At 47.2% G+C, this 26,858-nt stretch overlaps 1 protein-coding gene across 8 annotated transcripts in view; it reads right to left on the bottom strand.

Annotated features, from left to right (window-relative positions):
* Sctr (secretin receptor) overlaps positions 1-25,628 on the bottom strand; it is a 60,857-nt gene extending 35,229 nt beyond the window's left edge. The window contains exons 1-2 of one of the 8 annotated variants that reach the window (XM_020184084.2): positions 25,220-25,628; positions 8,611-8,731 (exon numbers count right to left, since the gene is read on the bottom strand). In XM_020184084.2, coding sequence (XP_020039673.2) covers positions 8,611-8,731; positions 25,220-25,297 — 199 coding nt within the window. In that variant the 5' untranslated portion in view covers positions 25,298-25,628. Of the gene's footprint in view, positions 1-6,095; positions 6,613-6,741; positions 6,952-8,610; positions 8,732-25,219 lie in introns of those variants that run through there. The other 7 variants (XM_074070546.1, XM_074070548.1, XM_074070545.1 and 4 more) reach the window with 7 other exon arrangements.
* Between the last annotated feature and the right edge of the window lie 1,230 nt (positions 25,629-26,858).

Genomic DNA, 26,858 nt, shown 5'->3' with positions numbered 1-26,858 from the left:
AAACATACAAATGATTACTGTCTAGTTGAATACAACCGATTTCACTCCCCTCCCCTTGTAGGCAGCCAGTGTTGCATTCACTCATAAATGCATTATATGTATAGTACTTTGAATTCTCCTATGAACTAGAGGCGATATCTTACGGATTCCCTCACAAATTAAATAAAAGGTTGAGGAGGTGTTCATTCTATGTTTGTAATATATCAGTTCACATAATCACTCACTAATTTTCCTGAAGTTGATCTCAGAGGGTGGAGCCCAGGGATATTGCTTCCTGTGACAGGGCTCTGGGGACCCATGCCATCTGGGAGAACATCACCAGAGGGGCCCATGATGTCAACCCTCATCCACTTTGGAGGACATAGCACAGACCACCCCACCCTAGAGCCATTCAGAAAGAGCTGGGCTCTGGAAGTCTAGCAAAGCTGGGTCCCGGCCCTGCCTATCCCACTTCTCTCCTGAAGTGGTTGGGAGAATTAGCTCAAAGCCCACAGGTACACCTGCACACAGCAGATGGAAGGCAATGTCAGCCCTTCACAAGCTTCACTTTTCATCCTGGCACCTGAGGGGCGGGCAGCCTGGGTCCTGTGGACTATAATTTTGGATCTGGGGACTGGGGATGTATGTTATCTTCCAGGGCCCTCTGTGTACTGAAAGGGCAAATTCCCCACTTTAAAAAGAGCAAAAGTCTTCAGATGTCAATCCCACCAGGTTCAAGGTATCAATATCCTCCATGACACCTTCACCCCCTCTAAGTGTAGTCTCCCTGGTGACCTGCTCCTCTGCAGGGCTCAGCCAGGAGCTCAGCCAGGAGCATGTCCCACCTGCATATCTCCAGACCTCATGCCAAGAGATGCTAATTCAGCCGATTGGAGGCCAGACCCAGAAACCTGCACCCTCAGAACTTTCCAGAGATGCTGCTGTATGTGGTCATCGGGTTTTGCTTGGAGAATCCATGCTGCATCTTCCTTTTCCCCATATCTAGAGGCCCAGACCTACCCCTGGCTCCCAGCAGACAGTGACATAAATAGTCACGGACAGGACACTGCAAGGAGGTCAGAGAAGTTCATCAGCAGTTTCTGCTCCCCACCAGGCAGAGCTTCCTTGAGTACGAACCTATCTGACTGTGTATGGCTGGAGCAACCGTTCCTATAGTGAGCCTGGCACAAAGAAGGTGCTCAGCACACACAGCAAATGAGCAAATGAATGGACCAAGGCCAGTGTCTATGGCTCGCACACCAGTTCCCATGATACATCCCTTGTAAAGGAGGCTGTCACTTGGGTGCCCATGTTAACTTCTCAGCTCCATGTCCAGATCCTGGCCTTCTGGTCCTCCATCTGCCAACTCTGGCTTGGTACTAATGAGAGGATCCCAAGGCACCTGCTCAACCTGTTTTATAAATGAAGTCATGAAGCAGAGGGAGAAGTAGCTTACAGGTTCACAGCCAGGAAATGCAGGAGGTGGGCGTGTCCACTCAGCCCACTGCTTGGGGCCACCTCTCAGCCTCCCTGTTCCTGGACTGTAGCAGCCAGGCTAGGGGAGCCAGGGAGAGGAGGCAATGGGGTGGGCAAGCAGGGGTGGAGGGCGCTGGGGAGGTAGGAAGCTAAGGCAGGTGCCAAGTGTTTTTGCCCTGGAAGTAGTACCAGCCCTGAGGGAAAGGACATGGGAGGTCCAGGGAGGAGCACAGGCTGAGCTCAGAAGGCCTGAGAAGGGGTTTGGATATGGAGGTGGAGGATAAGGGCAGGCTGTGGCCCAGGGCCAGGGTGGTGGGGTCCGGAGAAATGGAGACTCCAGGATGGAGAGGGCAGGGTTTGGATGGGCCTCCCACAAGGCCAGTGAAATGTCACAACAAGCCCGGGGCAGGAGGAGCCTGAGTTGCTCTATTTTGGGCCTAAGAGTGCCTGGGAGGGACTCCCCCGGCCTGAGCAGGGTCTCTTGGAGCACACCAGACCCTTGGGTGCCTCTGAGCCTCCCCAGATATCCTGGGGCTGTGAATTGGCCCTGGGAGGCCCCTTTTTCTGCCTCTCTCCACTTTGAGCTATTCAGCATTTGAACTCCCAAGAGTCGCTGTGACATCTTTCCTTATGCAGACATCCTTGTGTGGCTGCAGGATGCTGTGTTGACTAGGCAGCTCCCATCCTGCCCACTAGGTGGCGTCTCCAGAGCAAGTAGGCATTTTCAGAGTGTGGGACAATGCACAGCCATTACCTCACTGAGGAGAGAGGGACTCAGGACCAGTGAGGCTCACTGGGCTGCCTGGGTGCTGGTGGAAGGCTCCAGTCCATGCAGCTGATGACCTGTGCCTGGCTGACTAGACAGACAGAGGGGCCAGGACATCTGAGGGCCTTTCTGAGCTGTGTCATGCCAGGCAAGGCCCACAGGACACCCAGCTTGGGGCTGGCAAAGGGCAGGCAGGAGGGTCTGGGCCATGTGGGGACCTCTGCCAGCTGGATCACTGCCACACCTTTCATGTCAGCTGTGCATAGAAAAAAGGCACTGGGACAGGGGAGAGAACATGCCAGGCCTGTGCTGGACACACTTCAGACATTCTGGAACTGAATGTTACAGCAGTCCAGGGATCAGGTAGTGCCACTGTCTCATGGTAGAGGAGGACCCCAATGACAAGTGCAGGGGGTCAGAGTTAAGTCCTTATGGAGTTAGGACCCCACCCAGCCTTCCTATCTCGCCTGCTCAGGGAAGGTCCCACCTGGCAGGCTGCCTCCTAGCCATAGCAGACCTGGCTGCTAACCCCACAAGGAACTGCTCATTTCCTGGGTGCTGGCAACAGAGTCTCATAGTCTCTCTCCCAACCTCGGCTTCACTGCCTGGGCACAGAAAGCTCAGAGCAAACCCAGGGGTGCCCAGTGTGTGATGGACACGAGGGGTATGGGCTTTTGGGTAGCACATGTCTGAACATTTTTAGTTTAATAGTTGCATGGTTCTTTAGAGAATTTAATACACATTTAGAAAAATGATAAGGCTAGCACATTGCATTTGTGATTTTATAGCTACTATTGTGTAGGATGAGGCTAAATTTAAAACATCCATTGAAGCAGGACACCTGTGACTCACATCTGTAATCTTTCAGATGGCAGAGATCCTGGGGTGGCAAAGCTGTTTAAAATCACACCACAGGCGACACAGTTAAGGGCCAGGGGTGTTTATCTTTAAACCAAGAAGCATAGGCAGTTGGGTGGGATGCACAGTCTTGGGAGCATGGACCCTGCTCAAGTGGAGAGTCATGGAGCTAGTGCTGGGCACTGAATGGAGGCTGTCTAAAAAGATGAAAGATCCACCCAGCCCTGAGGCTGAGCGGTTGCTTTTGTGACAGACTGCATCTGCTCCTGAGTTCAGGAGTTAAATCTCCCTCTTCCCAGGAACTGTACAAACTGTACCTGTCCCCTACTCGCTGTCTCTCTGTCTCTTTCTCTCTCTCTCTCTCTCCCTCCCTCTCCTTGAAAACCTATCTTGATAGGGTCAGGATATCCCTGACCCTATCAAGATGAGGTCATTCACAGCTCAGTTGTGTGAGCTACAAAATGCTCAGGATTTAGAGGCAAAAGATCTGGGCTGAGAGTCCTGATACAGCTCTGTGAGATCCTGGGCCTCCTGGAGCCTCAGTTTTTCATCTGTGAAATGGGGATGATAATAGTACTTACTGCACCATTATTTTAAGACCTAAAATTTCAAAACTATCTAAAATAAGTTAACTTATTTCTGAAAAATGGGCGAAGACCAGTGTGGTCAGAGGGGTTGGAGAGAGGTAAGCTGTGGGCAGCCAGTGGGAAATGGTCCTGGACAAGGGATGAGGACTGATGGCCAAAGAGCATCAGGGATCCCAAAGGGAGCCAGGACTATTTTCTAGCAAAGCCAAATTAAAAGCCAGCATTTATGAAGTACTGATTGACGCACACCATGGATGAACTCTGAGAGCGTTGTTCTTGGTGAAGGAAGGCAGGCAGATGCAAAAGGTCTTAGATTGTATGTTTCTATTTTTATGAAATGTCCAGAGTTGGTGACTCCAGAGAGACAGAAAGCAGATTAGCGACTGCCAGGAGCTGGGGAGGGAATCATGAGAGTGATTCCTTGATGGGCCTGGGATTTTATTTGGGGGTGATGAAACTATTTTGGAGCTAGGTAGAGGTGGTAGTTCCATGGCATTGCCCAAGCACTAAATGCCACAGGATTGTGCACTTTAAGGCCATGTGAATTTCACCTCAAAAACAGAAGTACCAAAATAAAATAAAAAGCCTGTTCCCTCCTGCTTGTGCTCTGGGGAGTGGGCAACTAGCTGGGCAAAGACAAGAAGAAAGGGGGCTAGCATGCTCCCCTTGCAGGCTAGGACACCAAGGCCCATGGAGGTCACACAGCCCCTAATTTACAGAGCAGGTAGGACACATGCCCAGGTCTGTCTGACTGCAAGGCCTATACTTTTTTTGCTATCACACTGTCCTTCTGGAACATTCTTCCCCTAAGGAGAGCCAGAACCCTCCCAACAGCCAGCTCTGGGGGTAGTGGCTTCTATAAACAGATTAATAAATATCCCTGCGGAGTAAGACATGCAGCTATTAGGGTGACCCTGAAATGTTCCCATAAAATGCCAGGTCGGCCTTGGTCACCTAGCCCAGAATAGCTGAAGAGTTAATTTTTTATTTGTGATAAGTATGCCCGGCTCAGTGACAGCTCCAGGAGTGGCATTTCCTGTGACTTGTCTGGCTTTCAAACATTAACCTTCTCCCTGGGGGAGGAAGGGCAGCTTAGCCATTAACCCTGGGTCCCCAGCAGAGAGTCCCCACCCCTACCTGACTTGGCAGCCAGACAGAGCCTTGGAGCAGATGGAAGACCCCTGGCTGAGCTCCTAGGAGAACTTCTGCAGTGACAGATCTGGGCAAGGGGCACAGGGCTGGGCCTGATTCTAGTCCCTCCACCTCATCCTCTCCAGGGTCTTTCAGGAGACTCCAACATGGCACCACCTGGTTCAGATGAGAGCACCCCACAACTGCTCTTCCCTTTGTCATTTCTCCTCTTCTTGGTCTCTTAGGGCATTCCCCCCTCACCCACCACATCAGTTTCACACTTCCTGATGGCCTGGCTGCCCTTCCTCTACTAATCAGAGGATGGGCCTAGAGACTTTTCCAACTCTTGTCCTGGAACATCCTCTGTTTTAGGGGCTTTACAACCATGTCTCCAAGCCCCAGACCCTGACTCCTCAATGAAAAATGCAGAAGGCCAAATGCAAAACAGATCCAGGCAGGGGCAGGTCATCTGTCACCCTCCTGCACCAGCCTGCCTTGGTTCCATGGCCAGGATCTCAGTAAACCACTTCAACTGCTCCCCTTTTTCATCAGGGGAGCAGGCCCACACACAGGGCTGCAGTCAGCTTTGAGAGTGGCTGGGCAAGTGGTTCATGGGACAGGTGCTACCCAAAGGCAGGGCTGAGTGTGCTGGTGGACAGAGGGCTTCAGTGGACCCCAGACAGCCATGGCAGAGGTCACACGGCTGCGTCAAGGAGCTGGGACAGAGAGGCTGTAGAGGGGCTCCTTACTGTGATAGACACCTGCCTTCACTGATGAATTCACTTGTTCCCCACAATAGCATTTTGGAACTCACCCCCCACTTCACCAACCCAGCATGAGGGGCCATGAGCCCAACTCTGATTACAGGAAGGAGGCTACTCCTTGCTCTTTGGGAGCCCAACAGGACCACCTGGGCACTCAGGTGCACTGGAGGCCCAGCTAACAGGGCCGCCTAGTCTGAGACTGAGCCCAGTGGGTGAAGCCAGCCTGATGCTCCTTAAGGGAGGACCAAGGAGGACCAAAGGCTCCATCTCGGATTGGTCAGGCCCTCTAGAACAGCCCTCCAAGGGTGATCGCTCTGCTACGCCTGAGTTCCTGAATATGCCCACTCCTTTTCACCTCACGGCCCTCCAAAGGATACCCTGCCTGTATTTCCTTGGTCTTGACTTCTGTGCCTGCCAATCTCACTGTCCCCTGCATCTCTTGTCCAAGTGTCTCTCCAGCTATTGGAGCCCAAGCCCAGGGGATGCTTCCCATCTCTAACTACTTGAGGAATGGGTAGCCAAATCCTTCAGTACCTTTGCCACTTGGGTGTGTGCTCCATCCAGTCCCTCAGGAGCCTGATTCAGCTCAGGTTGCCCACAGAGATAACGCAGTGTTTGCTGGCTTCCTTCCCTATTGGTTTCAGTTCTCACATCCCCACTGATCATCTGCTTCTGGGGAATCCAAACAAAGGCACACTAGCTAGTCCCAGGGATCACTGTTTTTTGGCTAAACCACCTGCTCCCAGTGGGTCTCTGAACCCACTTCTGTCCCTCTCCCTCGCCTTCCATGCTGCAGCAAGGGCAATCTTTTCATAAAACACAGATGATCACAGCGCTGGCCTCTGACACTCTCAGGCCTTCCGTCACTCTTATGAGAGGGATGAAAATCCTACACGTGGCCCTTGAGCTCACATGTATCTCTGTGCCTGGGAAAGATCAGATCTGGGCTCAAACGCCACATCTCAAAAAGTTCTCATGGTGTCCTGGGGCGGATCATGAGCTCCAGTCCTACGCTCAGGCAGAACAGCACATATTGCTCATTCTCACCCCCACCCGACAAACCCTCCAGCACAGCTGAAAATCATGTCCTGCAGCCTCCCCTGCAGCCAGGAGCGCTGGGCAGCTCTGGCCAGGAGGTGAGGCGGAAGCAGAGGCCATCTGGCTTCTCAGTATTCCTCACCTTCCTTCTCGAAGGAATCTCCTCTCCTCCCTGGAGGTACAGCAGCCATTGTACAACCAAGAGGTCAAAAGCCACACATTAAGTCAAAAGACAGGGGAACTGGAGCATGTGACATCTTGGTACTTTACACCAGCTCTGGACTTTTTGCAATGCAACAAAGAAATTCCTATTTGGTAAAGCCAAGCTGCACAGTGCATTCCGAAGTGACGAGCGGCTCTGTGGCCGCTTCCTCACTATTGTGATCTGTGAACTCTTCTCACCTCCTACCGTAAGTGCTACATTGATATTTTTGGAATGAATGTTTTCAGTTGCATGCCAATCTCTTAAAATAAATGGAGAAATAGAGGCCCAAAGATACTAAGTAACTTGTATAAGATCACAGAATTATCTAATTTAAACATAGTGTTTCTTTGTTACTTTTTTCTAAATTGAAGTAAAATCACAACCTAAAATTAATCATTAACAATTTCAAGCAGACACAGTATAATGTTACAGAACCATCACCTCTACTTGGTTGAGACATTTTCACAACCCCAAAAGAAACCCTGAGCCCATCACAGTCACTGCCCACTGTCCCTCCCCTTCCATCCTGCCAACACCACTAATACAATTCTTGTCCCAGTAGATTTGCCTAATCTAGGCATTTCAAATACATGGAATTGTACATTGTGTGACCTTTGGCTTATTTCACTTGGCACTGTGTTTTTGAGGTTCGCCCATGTTGTAACATGTATTCGTACTTCGTTTCTTTTTAAGGCTCATTGATGCATCTTTGCAGGATGGATGACATTCTGTTTATCCATCCAGCAGCTAATGGACATTCGGATGTTCCCACATCTTGGTTATTTAGTTATGACAAACAATGTTGCTGTGAACATTTTCAGTACTAATGTTACAATACTTACAATAGGTTCTCTTCTTAAATCCTTTTTCTTTTTTTTTTTTTTTTTGGTGGTACTGGCATTTGAACTCAGGCCTCATGTTTGCTAGGCAGGTGCTCTATCGCTTGAGCCACTCCACCAGCCCAAGTTCTTTTCTTAATTCTACACCCTTAGGTGATAGACAGCAAAGAGAAATTGAGGAAGGGAATAGAAAGGCAATTCACTTTTTTCTCTTTTATTGTGGCACTGGGTATTGAATTCGGGGCCTTGCATTGCTAAGCTTGTGCTCTACCATTTGGGCCATGCCCCCAAACCTTTTTGTTTTTATTTTATTTCTGAGCTAGGGTCTCAGTAATTTTCCCCCTGGCCTTGAACTCACGGCCTTGCTGCCTCTGCTTCTTGAGTAGCTGAGATTATGGGCATTTGTATTATGCTAAGCTTACAATTAACATTTAAATAGAAAAACTAATAATATTCTAAGTGTTTGTTAATAATATTTAAATTAAGTATTTACACCGTATTTTATATACTTTGTCTCATCTATTGTTGTAATCCTACCATGGATATTATCATCTCCCTTCTATAGATCAAAGGGTTAAATCGTTGTGTGCTGTTACACAGCCAGCACAGGACAGCAAATTTTCCTGGCCCCATGCTGCTCCCACCTACCTCACTCATCAAGCTGGCAGTAGAGGTGACAGTATGCATGGGAGGGAAATGGCCTAGGGAAGCAGTTCCCACCAAACTCATACCTTAGCAATGCACATACACAGAAACTGATGGTTAGAAAACACCGCCTGTCCCCACAGGCCCGAGAAGGGAGGAGTGGAGGTGCTGGTTTCTGGGTCCATGTAGTACCAGGTGTCCCAGCTGATTGAGTGAGCAAAGCTGGACCTGTCCCCCTCACCCTGGCCCTGAGGACAAGCTCCCCAGCCCAGTGGGAACTGGACATGATCCATGTGCACATGTCCTGAGGTGGGCCTCATACCTGGCACTGGCAGCTCCATGCTCAGATCTCCTTTCCTCTCTCTGGAGAGTTCCTGCAGGCACTGGGCCCGTTCCTCCTGCAACACCTGCAGAACATCACACAGTCGGGGCAGGGCTCCCACCTGCAATCCAAAACCAAGGGTGCTCATTGTTGCCACTACTCAGTCCTGCCACACAAGGACTTTCTGTGTGCAAGCATGAGGCTGGACAACAGGAATTCAAAGTGAGGCAAAGCCCACAGGAGCTCCTGCTCTGCAGGGGGCAGAGCAGTCACTCATGGGAGATACTCACACAACCTGGAGCTGGTCCACTGCAAATCTTGCTTTTAGATTTATTAAGGAACCTGAGTTCAACAAGTGGCTGGTTTGTTGAGTACCTTCTTATTGGCCCATAAGACTTACTGGATTGCACTCCAACAATGTGGATACCTCAGTTTTTGAAAGCTTTGTTTTGATTCAGACAAGTTCTTTGGAACCTCCACTTAACCCTCCCTGTCCAACAGACAAAAGCATAGGTGCAGCCCAGACAAATGTGACCACAGGGAAGCATTGGATGGGGGTAGAGGAGTTACTGGCTCACAGTTGTCACCTCCTTGTTCTTCACAAGTTACTCTTCATGGCATGACTCTCTTGTTTCACTGATGCCAGAGACTCGACAAATATACTGAATAAATAAATGCATTATAAGCAACCGAACACATGAATAGAAGTGACTCCTAATCTACTTAGAAAGTATGGGTGTAGAATTTTAGTACTACAGACTCTTTTTATATACACTTAATTTCATCAGCTCTTGGAATAATCCTATGAAAAGTCACAGAGAAGGAAGCTGAGGTCCATGGTGGCTAGAGGATATGACCAGGATAGTCTATCCATGGCTATGGACTTCAGAAACAAACCTTCCAAAAGGCAATGGACCAAGTTTCACACTGCCCCCCCCGACCCCCGCCACACACACACACTCCCAGTCAGTCCTACACTAATGCTTTACACATAGAAATGGCAACAATGCAGCTGGGGAAGAAGTCCCAAGGACAGATCCCAAAATGCCCCATTCAACAAAAGCCCTGGGCTGGAAGAGACCTGAGGTCGCACTATAGTCAAGTGATTTCAACTGCCTTCTCTGTAGGATCTTCCACATCTTCCCCCCAGTTCACTAGCGTACTCAAAAAGGAAAGGGATTGGCCAGCTTTGCCAAGTATTCCTGTCTCCCCATTCCCTGACACCATCTGGACAAGGTTTATTGTCCCCATGAAACACATATCACCTCTTCTGGCCCAGGGCTTGTGCTCAGTGACAGCAAACTGCCAGAGATGCCCGGGTCCACTCAACTCTAAGATTACATCCCACTTCTTCCTTCACCATCCTCAGCCCTCAGCCTTCCATTCTACTCCTAACACAATGGAGCAAATGATTTGTGTACACACACATGCAAGCTCACTGGAATTGGAACCCAGGGCCTCACGCATGCTAAGCAAGCACTCTATCACAGCACTACACTGTATCCCCTGACAACTTAATAGTACAACTTGTATTTAGACTTTTACACTGAAACAAGTATAGCTAGGATTCATTTCTCAAGAATTTTATAAAAGAAAGAGTGGGGTTGAAAATGTGTTGGAAGAAATAATGGCTGAAAAATCCCAAATTTGGCAAGACACATCACTTAAAGGTTCAACAAGCTGAACAAACCCCAAAGAGGTTAAATGTGAAGAAATTCAAACCAAGGCACAGTGTAATAAAGCTCTGAAAACTGAAAACAACAAAGAATCTGGAAAGCAGCCAGGGAAACACTACATCTTTCCTAAAGAGGGAAAATAAAAATTAGCATAACTGATTTTCCATCTAGGACTATGGAAGTCTGAAGAAAGTGGCATGATATTTTCCAGGTGTCAGAAGAAAAGAATTGTCAGCCCTGAATCTTTTATCCAGGAAAAATATCCTCCAGGAATGAAGAGAAAAATCAAGACATTCTCAGAAAAAAAGCTAAAAGAATTTGTTGCCAGCAGACCTACTCTGAGAGAATGGCTAAAGGAAATTCTCTAAACAGAGAAGAAGGAAGAACCCAGCAAGCAAAAATATGGCTAAATGTTTTCTTTCTCTTCAGTTTTTTAAATAATGTTAATGATTGACGCAAAAATTCTAACACTGTCTGACATGGTTCTAATGTATGTAGCAGAAATATTTAAGACAAGTATATTACAAAGGGGGATGGTAAAGGGACACAAAGGGGGATGGTAAAGGGACACAAAGAGAGGTAAGAGTCAATACTTCAGGCTGGAGGAGTTGTTCAAGTGGTAGAGTACATGCCTAGCAAGTGTGAAGTCCTGAGTTCAAGCCCAGTACCACACACACACACAAAGATTCTATACATCACTTGAACCAGTAAAGTGATAATAGCAGTCTACTGTGAGGAGTTACATATATGTAGCTATGTAACTTATATACATATATATACACATGTATAATAGTATCTAGAGCAACCACTATAACAATACTTAAAAAGATATACTCAAAAACACCATGGTTGAATCAAAATGAAGTTTTTAAAATGTTGAAATAACCCATAAGAAGACAGGAAAAAGTAAACAAAGACATGAAAAGCTTGGCGAACAAATATAAAACAGAAACTAAGTGGCAGACTTAGCCTTCACAGGCAAAAACAGCACCAAGTGCTTGTTCACATAGGAACACCTATTTGTAGATGACCAACTGTGTAGAAATCCACAGCAATCTCCAAAACCTCCCTAGAACCAGCGAATGTGTTCAGAAAGGTCTCAGGATGGAAACTCGGCATACACAAACGAGTTCTTTCTATTGCTAACCACGAGCACTCAGCACCAAGTTCAAAGTGCACTGCCTCTGTGTGGTACTCAGCTTTCTTCACTGTAACAAATGCCTGAGATAAATCAACACAGAAAACGGACAGGTGGCCTGGATCGTAGTTCTAGAGGCTCAGTCCATGACTGCTGACCCTCACTGCTATGGGCCTGGCAGGAACGTGTGGAGCAGCAATCCATTTCCTCATGGCCAAGAGTGAAAGAGAGAGAGAAGGAGGAGGGTCTGGTGCCCACTATCCCCTTCAAGGACACACCCCCAGTGACCAGAAGACCTCCCACTAGGCCTCACCCTAAAGTTTCCACCACCTCCCAAGAATGCCAAGCTGGGGACTATTTAACACATGGGCTTTGGGAAAATATTCTAGCTTCAAAATGTAGCACACTTTTTTTTTAAGTGCTTAGGTATAAATCCAACAAATATTTTAAACTTGTATACTGAAAACTACATAATGCAGACAAATTAAAGATTTAATTAAATGCGGAGACGTATAGACGCTCCTTGACTTCTTTCCCTATAAGTCGACAATGCATCAATGCGTTCCACCTACTGAACATCGCTGCCCAGCTGCACAAATCTCTAGTGTCAGGTTGTGCCCTCGTGATCACGTGACTGACTGGGAGATGCCACCGCATCACCCAACATCCCCAGAAGGGATCCTACTGTGTATCTCTAGCCTGGGAAAAGACCCAAATGTAAGACTTAGTGTAAGGTTTCTACTGAATGCTGATTGCTTTTGCACCATTGTAAACTGGGAAATCACAAGTGGAACCACCATAAGTTAAGGACCGTCTGTACTGTCAGATGTAGAATTGCTGAGTTCTATGGTAAAACCATATTTAATTTTTTGGAACCACCAAATTATTTTTCACAACCACTACACCATCTTACAGTCCCGCCCACACCAGGCCCAAGGTTTTGATTTCTCTAACTTCTTGCCTATGCTTGTTATTTTTCTGTCGTGGTCGCAGTTGTCATTGCTTTATAATGGCCATCCTAGTGTGTGTGAAGTGGTCATACAGTTCTTTTACCTGTGATCCTTCTGCTGACATGTAAGTGAGATCATTTTGTGTGGTGGGGCATGCCAACAAAAGAAATGTAAGGTGTCCACCAGTGTCCATGTGACAGGAACAGTATTCTACTGGAAGGATTGAACTCATGGCTTCCAAAGGGTGACCAGCCAAGAAGAATGTCCCTTGGAGTGGTTGGGAGTGGCCGGGTAGAGCATGTTGGTCAGATGAGCAAGCAACTGGAAAATTCCTTGGTGAAGAATGTAAAACGAGCCTCCCTATCACCTGAATCAGCCTAGAGAAAAGAGGAAAGATGAATATGGACAGACATATGCAAGTATATTTATACGTGCATTTTATATACTTAGTGATTGGAGAAAAAGATAAATGAAGATAGGAGAATTTCTGGCTTATATTAATTTTAAAAATAACCCTTTAAGCAGCCAAAAGAAATTGTATTTGTGTAAGAACATTTTTTTTCTTTTGTTTGTTGTACTAGTACCAAAGAATTTAAAATGAAAGGCAGCAGATCTCTGCCTTAATCGTTATCTGCCCTGCAGAGGCAGCAATTCTCGGCTCCTTTTAGTTACTTATGTCCACTTTTGTCTCCACATTTTAAAATTACCTTCTCATACTGCTATCGCCTATCTCATTGGAACTCCCAAAACGTCCTGGTATGGAAGATAAAGATGTAGATGTTTTAAAATCTTCCTACATACATTCCTCTCTCCCTAGATTATATACACTGTCTTCACTTAATCTTTAGTGAAATAAATGTGCAGTGTGCATAATGGCCTCTTTTAACTATGAAGTATTGTTTGCTGCTGAGTTAAGTGACATAAAACGATTATGTGTCCCTGTACATTTTGTTTTTCCTGAGCTCAGTAATTGTGTGCCTTTTTCATTCGATTAGTTTCTGTGTACCTATGGCTAATCTTTCCAAGTGGTCTCACACTCTGGCCCACATCCATCCATAGCTCTATTTGGTTTTCCTTCTCCCTCCTGCTCCACCTGAGGTCTGTTACCTGACTGTGGTGGGGGTCTCCTCCCCTCCTCTCCTACCTGAACTTCTGTTTCTAAAGTCCATGTTATTTTCTTTGACTTGCTCTCTGGCTTTACAGAATTCTCTAGTAGCTTCCTAAAAAAGCTTGCATCGGGGTAAAAACATTCTTTTGGTGGTACTGGGGCTTGAACTCAGAGCCTTGTGCTTGCTAGGGAGGAACTCCTAACATTTGAGCTATTCTGCCAGACATTTTTTTTTTGTATGTGTTGAATATTTTTGAGACAGGATCTAGGGAAATATTTGCCTGGGCTGGCTTTAAACCATGATATTATTGATTTTCTTATTTCCTCCCTTCATTGTCTGCATCTGTCTCCCTGGATCCATGTCAGTTGGACATTGAACAATTTGGATCGATCCTCTATCTCATCTTTCTGCACGGTTCTACCATTCTTTCTTTCCAATCTTCTTTTGGGGAGATTTCCTTGACATTATCTGTGGAGGTTTTTAAATGAATGTTTTGGTTTTACGCATTTGATTTCAAAGAAGCCTCTCTCATTCCCATAGAATACTCTTGTTCTCTGGCTCTGGAATTCTTTTGAAAAGTTGTTATCTTAGTTCATTTTCTGTTGCTATAACAGAATATCACAGGCTGGGTAATTTATAAAGAAAAGAGATTTACTTGGCTCAAAATCTTGGAGGCTGGAAAGTCCAAGAGTATACCACTGGCGTTTGGCAAGACCTTTTGCACTTCATCAGCACACGGTGGAAGGGCAAGCCACCCCATGCAAGAGACAAAGTATGAGAGCTCAGGTCTCCTCTCCTTATAAGCCACTGACAGCCCTGGGGGCCACCTATATGACTGCATCTAACCCTAACCACCTCCCAGGGTCCCATCTCCAAACACCATCAACGTAGGACTCTGGAATCAAATTTCCAACATATGAACTTCTAGGAGACACATTCAAATCACTGCAAATGTTATTTCTGAATATTAATTGTAGTGATAAATTTTAAGGGTTTTTCCCTCTCTGGGTGGTCTCTGTACTCTCTAAGTTTCTTTCTTGTGTTTGTTTACTTCCACATTGGAGGTCCTCCTCAGTGTCTTTTTTCTTGAGCCAGTATCTCACTCAAGATTCTCTTGCCTCAGCTTCTTGAGTACTGGGATTATAGGCATGTACCACCATAACCAACCTCAATATTCTCTTTCAGCTTGAGGTCCCCTGGGAACCACAGAGAGTTTGCTGGCTGGTAGATTTCACTGCAGCACAGTCAGGCTGAGGCAGGCCGCTCTCAGGGTCAGTGGGGTCTCTCTGTCTGACTGGGGCTTTCCGGGGTGCTGCAGGCCCACTTGATGCTTGCCCCTCTACCCACTGTCAACATTTAGGGTGAATTTTCCCACACTGCTCCCACATTTTCACAAAGATTTCTTTAAATCTCTGCTTCCTTATTGTCTCTTATCTTGCTCACTTTGACTCCCTTCGCTGTCATTTTAAGGGAATTTCCAGGGCAGAGCAAAGCTTGTGGTCAATTTGCCATTGTAAACTGGGTGTCCCAAGTACACTTAAAAACTTCCCCATAAATTTAATAAGAGACTGTCCGAGGAAAATCACTCAGTGGTGACTTTATTATTTTTATTAGTCAGACAAAAACATAAATTCTATGTTCTGTCCCTTTTGGTTTCAGAGTTTGAGTCTAAGTCGTCTTTATAACTGCAGTTTTTATATTACAAAAATCATGATAATGGTTGACTTTTTAAATATATGGGCCACAAATTTTTTGTGTGTAACTTTTGTCTTTTACTGAGCTTTAAAATTAACTTTCTTTTCTTTTCTTTTCTTTCTTTCTTCCTTTCTTTTTTCTTTTTTTTTTTTTGTAGTACTGAGGTTTTGAACTCAGGGCCAAGTGCTCTACCACTTGAGCCCTACCCCTCACCCTTTTTTGTTTTAGTTATTTTTTAGATAAGGTCTTGTGTTTTTTACTTTTACTGGCCTTGTACCTTGATTCTCCTACCTCTGCCTCCTGTATAGCTGGGATTACAGGCACGAACCACTACTCCTGACTTGTTTGTTGAGATGGGACCTCACTTTTTGCCCTGGCTGGTCTTGAACTGTGACCTTCCTTTTCCAGAGTAATTGATACTACAGACATATGCCACTACATCCCACCCCTTTCTTATCAGTTGCATCTCATGGTTATATTTCTAGGTTCTGAATGGAACATCTTTGTACTGTACTGTCAGTTGTCTGATATGGGCCCTTCTTCAAGAATTCTCTTGACTTTCTGTACTAAATCCTTCCTAGGTCTCTTGCAGAACTGAAGTAGATATCCATCCACTGCTGCCCTAGGTGAATTCCACCTTTGTAAATCCTATATTTGGATTCAGTTTTGGTTTTGCTGGGGTGTAACCTATTGCACGTAAGTTGTAAACTTTATGAGTCTTTGCCCATCCACCCATTCTCTATGGGGAATATTTTCTTTCAGCAGTTTTTCCAAATCATAGATATATCTTCAGATGTATGCTCAGCCTAGAGCCAACATCTCCTCCCTGGGAAAAATCCATCCCCTCTGCCTTGATTGGTTTGTGCTGTGAGGTTGCATCTCACCCAGTTAGGACAACAACCTGTGTCCCCTCAGATGCTCGGTACTGCACTGGGGATCCCATAAAGTCAGTTTCTCCCCTCCTAAGGCATGTGAGCTTGGGTGTATCAGGGTGGCCATGTGTGTCCTTTAGAAAGCAAAAGAAGAATCCAGTCTGCAGACAGAGAGGAATGAAGCAGACTTCAGTACCGGAGAGGAGCAATGTTGAGAGCTCTATTAGTCATTGTACAGTTTAATTTGGGCTCCTAAATCTGAAAAGATAAAATGTGGAGTGAGACATAATATCAACTAAATTCTGAAAAAAAGAAGAGATTAAACATCATTTTTCTCTTTAAACATCATAATTATTTGCCTGCTAACTTGAGACTTGAAAGGGGGGAAGGGGAAGGAAGCAATGATATGGTTACACAATGAAAAATAAGAAGAGGGTGGTACTCATTATAATTCTCCAGTTCAAGACACAAAATGTGGCCGGGCTCAGTAGCTTATATTTGTAATACCAGCTACTTGGTGGAGAATAGGAGGATCACAGTTTGAGGCCAGCCTGGGTCAAACGTTTGCAAGACCCCATCTCAACCAATAAGCCAGGCGTGGAGGGGCACACCTGTCATCACAGTTATACAGGAGGCGTGAATAAGAGGCTCTTGGCCCAATCTGGCCCAGATAAAAATGCAAGACCCTATATGAAAAATAACTAAAGCAAAAAAGGTGGTAGGATGGGGGACTTGGGGACATGGATTAAGCTGTAGAGCACTTGTCTAGCAAGTGCAACGCCCTAAGTTCAAATCCCAGTACTGTCACCAAAACCCCACAAAAAACATTCATTATTAGCACCTCTCTATGCCCAGCAGTCTGTCCATTACTGGGGACACAAAATGAATGAGATATGGTCTCTGCCCTTGAAGTTTAGCTCATGGTATCCTAGGGCTGTGGAGAGGCCAATGGCCCTGGTCTGTGGTGGTAAGGGCTGTGATAGAAGAGGTATTGGTGTGGGGGCAGCAGGGAAGGTGATGCAAAGAGGCCACAGCGACCCAGGATGAAGTGACAGGGAAGAGGAAGGGCCTCCAAAAAGGGAACAAGGACTGGGAAGATTTGAGCTTGTGAATCAGTGACCCCCGGGAAAGGTCAGGAGAGAGGTTGGGAAGGAGTCAGGTTGGCATGGCTGAGGAATGCATTACAGAGCATGATGGACCAAACAGTAGCTGGGACCCTCAGGAGAAGTGAGGACCATCACACCCAAAGCAGCAGCATCTCCCAAAAGAGGCCGAGACATTGCATGGAGCAGGCAGATTCTTCAGGAGCAGATGGCAGACTGAATGCAGGAGTGTGGACAGGGGACAGTGGCTCCCTGGTCAGATTTGGGGGCCTTGCTCACTGAGAACAGGGAAAACAAGGACAAGAGAAGGAGGCTTGGCAGTGGGGTAAGCAAAAGGAGAAAGGTCTGAGGGATGAGGATGTAGGGCTGCCACAGAAGGTCTCTGGGTAAGAGCAAGCAGAATGGGGAGAGTAAGGGGTCAACAACAGACCTGGGAGAGCGATCTGTGCCTTCTGGCTCCATGTAATTATTCATAGTGCCATTCTCTCTTTAGACTATGTGGTACTGTGGCTCAAGAGTGTCCCCTAAGCTCACGTGCTGGAAACATGACCACCTGCACAACAGTGTTGAGAGAGGGGCAGGACTTCTCTTAGGAGGTGATTAGCCATGAATGGATTAATCCCATTAGCACAGGAATGGGTTTCTGGTAAAAGAATGAAACTCATTCCGTCTCTCTCTGTCTCTGTCTCTGTCTCTGTCTCTCTTTCACACACACACACACACACACATGGTCTCTTGCCCTTCTCCCCTTCCACCGTGGGATGACACAACATGAAGACCCTCTCTATAGGCAACTTCCCAACCTCCAGAACAGAACTGTAAGAAATAAATCTCTGTTCTTTATAAAGTATCCAGACTCAGGTATTCTGAGATAGTACTTTTCTCATCACATTGACAAAATACCTGACATAGTTTGAAGGATGAAGGATTTCTTTTGGCTCATAGTTTCAGAAATGTCAGTTCATTGTGGCAGGGAGAGCATGGCAGAGCAGGACAGTTCACATCATGACGGCCTAACCACCTAGGCATTTCTCAATTCCATCAACCTGATGACTGTCGCACTGCCCTAGGCACAACCAGGACTGAAAGGTGTCTAGTGCATACAAATGGCCACCATCACCACTCAACAGGGAGGTCAAAGCCACAGTGACATGTCACCTCCTTCCTGCTTGGATGGTTCTGAAAAATAACAAGTACTGGCAACGATGTGAAGAAAAGGGAACTCTTCTACACTGTTGGTGGGAATGTAAACTGATGCAGCCACTCTGAAAGTCACAGGTAGGTTCCTCAAAACCTTGAGAACAGAGCAAGAATATGACCCAGCAACCCAAGCAAATGAAATCAGCACTCCATAATAACATCTATTCTCCCACAGCCATCGCGGCACAATTCATAGTTGCCAAGATACAGACTCGATGCAAGTGTCCAACCACAGAGGAAAGGATTTTAAAATGTGGCCTAAAACAACGGAATATTATTCAGCTTTAAAAAGGAAGGAAATCCTGCCATTAATGACAACACGGCTGAACCTAAAGGAGTTATGCTAAATGAAATGAGCCAGCCATGGAAAAATTCTGTACAATTGCAATCTAAAAATGTCAGAGATACAGAAGCAGGGGCTAGGAGTGGCTCCATGCCTACCGAGGATACTGAAAGCCCTGAGTTCAATCCCCAGAACCATAGGGAAAAGTAATTAAAAAATTACATGGAAGTAGCCTCTCACCAGAGGCTAAGAGGTGGAGGAAAAGGGGAGACATTTGTCAAAGGGCACAAACATTGCAACTATGCAGAAGATTACGTCTAGAAACAGCAGGGTGACTATAGGTAATAATACTGTATTGTACACTGGAAATTTGCTGAGAGTGGATTTCAAGGGATCTCGATATCGCTCTCTCTCTCTCTCACAGACACACACAGAACGGCAGTTATATGAAGACACAGATTAATTTGCTTGACTATAGTAATCGTTTCCTGATACACATATACATCAAACATATTGTGCGCTTTAAACACATATATGAAAATATTTTTTACAAATGTCTAGTGAACGTGACAAAACGAAGGCCACTGATGAGACTGCTTCTGTGGGGGATGGGCCATTGCAGTCAAGCTGCAGAGGAAAAAATGGCAGTGGAGACCACACGATTTCCAAGAAGCTGGCCACCAGGGGACAGAAGTGGGACCATGGCAGGAAGGGTCTAGAGAGCTGAGGGAGTCCTCTACCACCTGCGCTGAGGAGACTTGAGCAAGTTGACCTGGCTGATGAGAAAAGAGTGGAGATTTGGTAAGATGATTGTCATTGTGTCATCTGTGGAAGGAGTCCCTGAGGATGAGTGTGGGGTGGTGCCATAGCTTGGATCTCAAATGTTCCCTAAGGGCCCATGTGTTAGAGGCTTGGTCCCTAGGTTGGCGCTACTGGGAGGTGGTGGAACCTTTAGGACTAGGGCCTAGTAGAAGGTGTTCAGGTCCTGGGGATGTGTCCCTGAAAGGGACTATAGGACCCCAGCCCCTTCCTCTTCCTCTCTTTTTTACTTTCTAGTCATGAGGTGAGAGGTCCACCTAATGGCCCACAATGATGGGCCTCACCTCAGGCTCAAAGCAACCATGGACTAAAGTCCCCAAAACTGTGAGCCAAAATCAACATTTTCTCCTTAGAAACTGATTCTCTCGGGGTACAGAAAGCTAACACAGGTGAGCTTGGTGAAAGGACATAGGTTGGGTTCTATTCAAGCTGTGTTATGGACCAAATGCTTGTGTCACCCTCCCCTCCATTCATATTTTGAAGCCTCAACCCCCGGTATGGCTGTATTTGGAGAAGGTAATTAAGGTTAGGTGACATTATAAATCCTAAGGGATTCATGTCCTTACAAGAAAAGACACAGTGTTTTCCTCACCCTATCCAGGGGACAGTCAGGGAGTCAGGAAATGAGCCCTTACCAGAACCAGACCCTGCCAGACCTTGATCTAGACTTCCAGCCTCCAGAACTGAGAAAATGTTTATTTTCTGTTGTTTAAGCTACTCCATCTATGCTATTTTTGTCCTGATAGCCAAGCTGACTAAGATGAATGGGAAGAAAGGGAGCGGAGGATACAATTTAGACACATCATCAGGGTGAGATGTCGTCAGAGGAAGTCCGTCCATAGTCTTAACTCTCAGGAAATAAGAGGCAAATGAATCCATCTGCTGGAAATGAGCGTGCAGGTGGTAGGGTCAGGAATTTGAGAAGACAGGCAGCCATCAGGAGTACCTCAGGGCCATATGTGAGCAAGGAGGGGCACAGGAGAGTCTGCAGAGGACTCAGGAGGCTGAGTGAGGTTTTAAGGATAGAAGCCTGACCCTGAAGGATTCATGTCCTTGTAAGAAGAGACATGGTAGACCCAGCTGCCCCTCCCGCCACACCTCCTGGACTCCATCACACATGGGTTTGTGAAGACAGGTGGGACCAGGATAGTCTCATTTTTCTCACTGAACAGCCTCCTGTTTGTAGTGTAAGCAAACAGATAGGATCTGAGTGTTGTGGGTTTACCTTGGGCTACAAGGGTATCCTGGAGCCTGGGTGAAGGTCAGTTCGAGAGCCTTCCACCTTCTAAAGGCAGGTAGGCTGGGACCCAGTTGAGGGCCACCAGAGGGGGCACATAGGGATGGAGAACAAATCCTGGAGAATAAGTCTAGGCTTTCAAGTAGAAGTGCTGGGAAGAGAGGCTGAGCCTTCCCAAGGCATGGCAGGAAATTGGGGGCCTCCCACTGTGAGTGAGGATAGTGGGAGCAGGACGATGGGAGGAGAGATCTATGGGGACTCCAAGCATGGTCCAAAGCCAAGAGATGGACTCCTCTAAACATTTGGGAAGTGGTTCTTCTACTGTTTGATTTTTCCACCTGGCAAGCTCATCCTTAGCTCTCTCACTAAGTGGTACAGGTGATTGTTTTTTTTATGTTTCATAAAATGATGAGATTGAATGAAAAGTAATGTCACGGTGAGCCTTGGGGGAGAATTTTAGGGAGCCCTTTGGGAGCCACACACCCAGAGCAGACTTCTATGGGAGCAGATGGTGGGCTGGTTAAATCACCTAGGGTAGCATTCTCACACTGCCTGGCCAGCTGGGGTAGGTGTCTGCACCTGTCTCTGAGCCTCAGTGTCCTCATCTGCACAATGGGGCAGTGACTGCCGATGTGAGCATTAAATCAGGCAGGCTGGGAAGGGCTTGGCAGTCTGTTGTGAAATAAGAGCTCAGCCAGGCTTTGGTGGCTAATCCTAGCTACTAAAGAGGCAGAGATCAGGAAGATCTCAGTTCGAAGCCAGCTGGGCTTTATCTCAAAAGAACCCATCACAAAAAAGGACTGGTGGAGTGGCTCAAGGTGTAAGCTCTGAGTTCAAACCCCAGTACTGCAAAAAAAAAAAAAAAAGTTCAGCAAAGGAATCTTTATCATCATAATCATCTACTTATTTTAGGGATAATGATATAAAAAGAAATCTATAAACACTTCTGGAGAAAATTAGGAAGTGATTTTTCAGATATACATGGTCTTTCCAGTGACCCTCTGAACATCACCAGTGTCTGCTCCCCACACGACCCTTGCAGGCCCTCCTAAAACTTGATCAGCCTCTGGATCCAAAGCACTAGGGTCAAGGGCAGGGACCACCATGTGTCAGAAGCCTCTGTGTGCCAGACTTCATACTTGAAGAGTCCATGTTTCTGAGCTATCAGCCGGGGAGGGGTAGGGACAGGAGGGAAGAAGATGGGAAAGAAGGGTAGAAAAGGCCAAGGCACACATACTCTGCAGAAATCTTTTTGTATGGCATGGAAACTAGTTTTTATTATTTGTTTTTATTAGGTGTTTCTGTTAAATGTTAGTTATTAGGTGTTAGTTTTATTAGTGTGTTAGTTGACTTTCTGTTACTATGACAAAATACCTGGGAGGACAGATTAATTTTGGCTCATAGTTTCAGAGGTTTCAGTCCATGGTCACTTGGCCCTGTTACTTTGGGACTGTGGCAGCACAGTACATCATGGCAGGAGCACACAGCAGAGGAGTCCTGCTCTCCTCATTGTAGCGGGGAAGCAAAGAGAAAGGAACAGGAAGGGGATGGGTTCACAATACCCCCTTCAAAAGCACACCCTCAGTGACCTAACTTCCTCCCACCAGGCCCTACTTCCCAAAGTTTCCATCACCTCCCAATAGTGCCACAGACTGGGAACCATGCCTTCAACACATGGGCCTTTGAGGGACATCCAAGATCTAAACTATAGCCATCTGTTTCCAACCTTGCACTCCGATTCCCTGTCATCAACCCCTGGTTGATGTATCTCCCTGGAAACATGACAGTCTTTAAGGCAGTGGTTTTACACCAGACCAATCATCCAATTGCTATGCCCAAAGAACATCTTGCAATGCATGCAGACATTTTCTATCATCACAACTTTGAAGAGATGTTCCTGGCTCCTAGTGGTTAGAGGCCATGTTGCTAGATGTGGTACAATGCACAGGACAACCCCCACCACAAAGGATTATCTGGCCCAAATATCAATAGTGCCAAAGTTAAGAAACAGCGGTTGAAGGAAAGAACAGCCCCACCCGTCCCACTTAATTCATTGAGGTTATCAGGCTGGCAGTTTGCCTACTGTCATGGATTAAATGCCTCCAGTGATTCTTTTCCACTGCATGCCACATTAATATACAAGTTGGCAGGCAGTGATTGCTTTCAGGACATGGTTCTTCGTTACTTGTTGTTTGCTATGGGCCACAGTTTAAGACACTCTCCTATGGATGCAGTCCTCAGTGCGGTCATTCATTCATTATTCATTCATTCAGCACACACCCATTGAGCTTCCTCTTACACCAGGGCAAGCTCTAGGGATAAAGGATGAATGACATAAAGCCTCAGTGCTCAACTCCAAGGGTGTGTATGGAGGGATAGGTGGGGAGATAGATGTGTTAGTAAATAATTACAATAATGTTCCAGGTGAAAGTACTCAGGAACTATATGGGGGCAGAGTAGCAGAAGGAGATATGCTCAGTTCCTTTTTCCTTTTCTTTTTTTCTTTTTTTGGGCGATACTGGAGCTTGAACTTAGGGCTTCATGCTTGCTAGGCAGGGGCTCTACCGATTGAGCCATGCCTCCAACCCTAGAATTTCTATGGAAGACATCAGAAACCTGTCCCCCCCTCCATTTCCATTTTTGGTGTCCACTTGCAAGGGACCCTTCTGACAGCTCCCTGTATGCAGAGACAGAGCATGGGGGTCAGGGCTAGGAGTAAGCTATTTGACCTCAGTAACTCTGCCCCCACACTAGAAGGATACCCATGATCTCCCTCAAGGGGGACCCCAAATGAGTAAAAAATTAACCCTGATAGCTTTGAATTTCAAAATTCAATATCTGGCCACCCAGAGTCAAACAACTAGAAGGAAAGTCGAATTTCAGAGGCTGGGAAATGCACCAGCCAGAGTAGGTTTATTGGAGTTCGCTGCCATGAAGTGTGAGACCCAGCCATGGCTCTCAAGAAGCCCATAAAACAATCAGAGAGCTATGGCTTATATACAGGGACCCATCTGTAACAATACCATACAGTGCATGGATGTATGGAAATGACAGGGGGCTGGGAGCTACAGCTTGGGTTCTAGTTCCAGCTCTGCTACTAACTTATTGGTCTTGGGCAACTCCATTCTGTGAGTCTCAGCCTGCTCATTTGTAAAATGAGGGAATGGAAGCCTCCTTCATTTTTTTTTTTTAATCCTTGTACTTAGGGTACATTGTGACATTTACCAAAGTTCTTACAATATATCATAGTTGAATTCACCCCCTCAAACAATCTCCTTTATCGCTACCCCACCCCCCACTTCAGGTTGTATTTGGCTTTGAACAATCTTCAGTGTCCCAGATAGCATTCCTTCCAGTTGGGAGTTCAGACTAACGAGTGGGTGCCACTGTTCTAGCACCTTCCAACCCAGTACTGCCACTGACTAGAAGAGGCTCTGGGGTGACTCAGGAGCTGGGAGTGAGCCCAAATTGCACCTTCCCACTGTAGCAAGATGGGCATCCCCTGAGGGTGGGCACACTCAGCAGCCCAGAAGCAGTGGTTTTCTTTATAATCAAACAGGAGCAGACCACAGGAAGGCAAGGTTGTCCCACAGAAGGAAGGACTTGTGCAGGATAAATAGACACTGGAGACTGAGAATCAGGTTCCCAACCACTTTTGCCTGTGAGTTTCTCAGACCTCAGGCCTTGGGGGCCATTTGGAATGTTTGTGGGAAGGGATGGTTCTGGAAGCCTCTCAGTCTTGATCCTTCCCTGTTCCTTCTGTCCTACCAGTCTGGACACAGCCTGTCTCCAATTCACACATCCCAGGGGAAGACTCCCCAGGAGTTTCTATGGGAAAGAAAAACAAACCACCCACCCTGCCGCTTTTCATTTATCTTCCAGCCCCTTCTCTAGACCTGGTTTGTGGGGAACAGCTTCTCCCAAGAGCCCACAGACACGCAGACATTAGGAAGTCAAATCCCACAGGAGCTAGGATGGGGAGCTGCAAACTGTGTACCATCCCAGACCCAGAACTCTAGCCAGAGCATTCTGAGATTTTACCATCTGCAACCTGGCGCCTTAGAAAATGTGAAGGGTAGGGGACAAACGGATGTGGGTCTGATCCTCTTTTTCTGCCAGGGGACAAGCTTTCTCCCTCCCCACTTTTCCAAGCTTGGCTTCCTTTGTCTGTAAATCCAGGGTGACAATGGTCTCAAAAGGCGATCAGGAGATTTAAATGAAATTGTGGAGGCAAAGTACCCAGCATTGCCAGGGGTGGCTCCAGAACTTCCATCCAGAAGGGATACTGAGGCTGGCTAGGAAAAGGGATGAGGTAGAGGGCAAGGGGATTTAGCTGAGAGCTGCTGTTTTTATCTTTGGAGAGGGCCCCCCTGGAGAGGAGCTGATGGAGGTCATTGTTGGGATAGGGAAGGGTCCCACCCCTCAGCTGAAGCTCTGCGGGCCCCCGTGCACCCCATCCCGCCTGGGACTGAACGGGGGGATCCCTTGCGCGCACGGACCCCCAGCTCCCGGGACCGCGGTACTCACGGGGTGCGCGGCGCAGGCGAGCACAAGCACCGCCAGCAGCAGCAGCACGGCCAGTGGCGAAGGCGGGCAGGAGCGCATAGTGTCAGGTGCACTCCGCGGGCGCCCGTGCGTCCTGCCGGCTCCGGAGCTCAGTGCCCCGGGCTCAGGGCGGTCCCCGAGCGCCGGGGAGCCATAGCTGAACACCCGATCCTCCGCGGGTCTCAGGATCGCTCCGCCCGGGACAAGGTGGTCTCGCGCTACCCCGCCCAGCCCATTGATAAGAACACGAAGCTGACCGCGCCTCCGCCCAGCCGCCACTGCTGGGGGCGGGCGCGCAGCCGACTGGGAAAGAGGCGGAGGGAGGACTGCAATCCTCCCTCTTTCTGGGGTACAGAGGAGCACGCTCCGGAGGCTACCGACCCAGCCACAGACTTGCTGGGTGCCCACAAAGAATTTACGCAATATTTGTTTGTTTAGAGACAGGATCTGCGGAGCCTGCGCCACCTCAGCCTGGAGTGCTGGAATTACAGATGTGCACCACCGTACCCGGATTAGGCCACAGTTTTGAACCTCAATATTCTCATTCCAAACAACAATCTAATTCCACCCAGGCCCCGGTTCAAAGAAGCAGGGGTTTTGTAAGCGTCTACTGCGCGCATTCCCGATTTTCACTTGGTTTTTCTTCATTATTACAGTCATGCTCACTCATTCTGGTTTTTTGACCTCCAGAACTCTTTCCACACCAGGGAGCCTTTGATGGACAGGTGAGACCAGGAAGACCCTCCAGTTACCCAGGCATTTTGGAACTGTGCCTGCCCTGGAAGCTCTGTGATTGCTAGTCCCTGGGAGGCCATTTAAACATCAAGCAGGTTATCCCATAGCCTGAGTGAGTCTCAGTACTCCGTTGTCCTGTAAGGTGACTTTGGATCCCTCAGTACTTGGTCCTCCAAACAGTTCTCCCCCCCGCCCCACCCGTGGTACCTGGGTTTGAATTCAGGGCCTCACACTAGCTAGGCAGGCACCATTCCACCGGCCCTTATCTGTGTTGGGTATTTTCCAGGTAGAGTCACACGAACTATTTCCCAGGGCTGGCTTCAGACCTCGATCCTCCTGATATCTGCCTCCTGAGTAGCTAGGATTGCAGCAGCCACTGGCACCTGCTCCCCAACAGTTCTTGTAGATCCAATTTTTCTTTCTTGCTCACCCCATTTCCTCCTGTCTTTCCTCCTTTCTGACTCTTCTCCCAGGCCCTTTAAGTACATCAGTTCATGAATTCCTGCAAGCCCCTAGATGACATTTTCACAGAAAAGGGGATTCTGGTCAGACTGCTAAGCAGCTGTATCACAAGTAGCGTGCCCCAGGCCTTAGCAGCCTTCCCTCCTGGAAGAGATTATTGCTACGTCTCCACGAGCAAATCCCAGCAGAAATAAAGGGGGGAAATGTTTTCAGCACAGTGCTCAGGGCACGCCGACCTACCGTGCATACACACCCACTGTCTCCTTCCAGCGCTTTTCCTACACCAGCACTCATGCAAGAGTCCCTGGGAAATCAGTGTGGGGGTGTTCGTGGAAGTCCTCTTACTGTAGCAGAAAATGCAGACCATGTTTTTGGGAACTCTAAGCCCCACCTTGAGATTTCCTTCCTCTGAGACAGCAACCAA

This window comes from Castor canadensis, chromosome 4 (genome assembly GCF_047511655.1).
Source record: "Castor canadensis chromosome 4, mCasCan1.hap1v2, whole genome shotgun sequence".
NCBI lineage: Eukaryota > Metazoa > Chordata > Mammalia > Rodentia > Castoridae > Castor > Castor canadensis.
This window is presented reverse-complemented; position numbering and strand designations above follow the sequence as displayed.